This window comes from Aplysia californica, unplaced genomic scaffold, assembly GCF_000002075.1.
Source record: "Aplysia californica isolate F4 #8 unplaced genomic scaffold, AplCal3.0 scaffold01084, whole genome shotgun sequence".
Classification (NCBI taxonomy): Eukaryota; Metazoa; Mollusca; class Gastropoda; order Aplysiida; family Aplysiidae; genus Aplysia; species Aplysia californica.
The window spans coordinates 144,466-145,820 of NW_004798354.1; the positions used below are offsets into that span (position 1 = coordinate 144,466).

Below are 1,355 nucleotides of genomic sequence, written 5' to 3' on the forward strand. Positions count from 1 at the left end.
AGTGTGTGTGTGTGTGTGTGTGTGTGTGTGTGTGTGTCTAGTAGAATTTCATGAAAAATACTTCCTGTAACTTCTGTTTGTTTACACGATATGTCATTCCTTTACGATGGCATCACACGTTTTGAAAACATAAATGTCTCCCACTACACATTTTAAAAATAGTTTTGTATTTTTGTTTGTTTGTTTATTTGTTTGTTTGTTTGTCTTTAGTATCTCAAAAAGAGGAGTGAACCATCTTGTTGTATACAATCTTTGACTTGTAATGTATCACCAGGAAATTGTGTTGCTGTCTTGACTAATGAATGTTTCTGTGCTGTGCTGCAGACTTGCTGCGAACGAAGAGTGAGTTCGTGCAAAAAGTTTTGTAAACGATACATAGAAACTAGCAAGGAAACAACTAAAAAAAAATCAAATAAAGCCAAGGCTACTCACTCGCTCGTGTTGTCGGGGGGTGGAAGGTCACCAATAGTCGTTAAAGTCAAGGTCGACCAGAAGAGCGAGCGCAAGTACTTCCGGTTCACGTCAGCAAACTCCCCCACCGGTTTGGGATACGCCCACTCCCCAGTGAATCCTTCCGCCTCGCTGATCATGTAATAAAACGCGGCGAACCAATGTGCACCCAGAAACAATATGTGCGTCAAATTAACCACCCGAATAAGATTCGGATAAGCGGTTCGAGACTCGAGCATGTGCACGAACCGGAACGTCCGGTAGATCTTCAAGAACCGCGGGAATCGGATCATCGGGTGCATTCCGATGTGAAATTGCAGGAAATCCAATGGTGTGAGGCAGATAAAGTCGATGTAGATAACTCGGGAGCTCGTGTAGCGCTGTCTCAGTTTCTCCGAATCATACACCATGAGGCCTTGGTCCAGGTACCCAGTGCGGAACCGGACGATGATGTCGCAGATGTAGATGAGATCGAATAGGGCATCGAAGGAGAACCAGCAGGCAGGGCAGCTCTGCTGTATCTCTGTGAACGCCTGGCGGGCGATACAAGTCCACAAGTTGTACATGACCTGGCAGGGAAAACAATCATGATAGTAACGATAATAATAATAAATAATGATAATAATAATAATAATAATAATAATAATAATAATAATGATGATGATGATGATGATGATGATGATGATGATGATGATGATGATGATGATGATGATAATGATGATGATAACATTGATGATGTGGTGGTGGTGATGATGATGCTGCTGGTGGTGGTGGTAGTGTTAATAATACATGTAATAAGAAAACGATCAGGAAAATCTAATAGTTTGTTTATTGCGTGTCTTTCATGTCATTATTCCTTATTAAGCATCTAAGAGATAAGCATAAATCCCCTTCCTCCCTCTACA

General features: G+C 41.5%; 1 protein-coding gene across 1 annotated transcript in view; it reads right to left on the reverse strand.

Moving 5' to 3' along the window:
• Window positions 1-430: 430 nt before the first annotated feature.
• The window catches only part of LOC101854914, a gene marked incomplete at both ends in the record, with an annotated part of 16,754 nt that continues 15,829 nt past the window's right edge, over window positions 431-1,355 (reverse strand). The window contains 1 exon segment of the mRNA XM_005111596.2: window positions 431-1,019. Coding sequence (XP_005111653.2) covers window positions 431-1,019 — 589 coding nt within the window.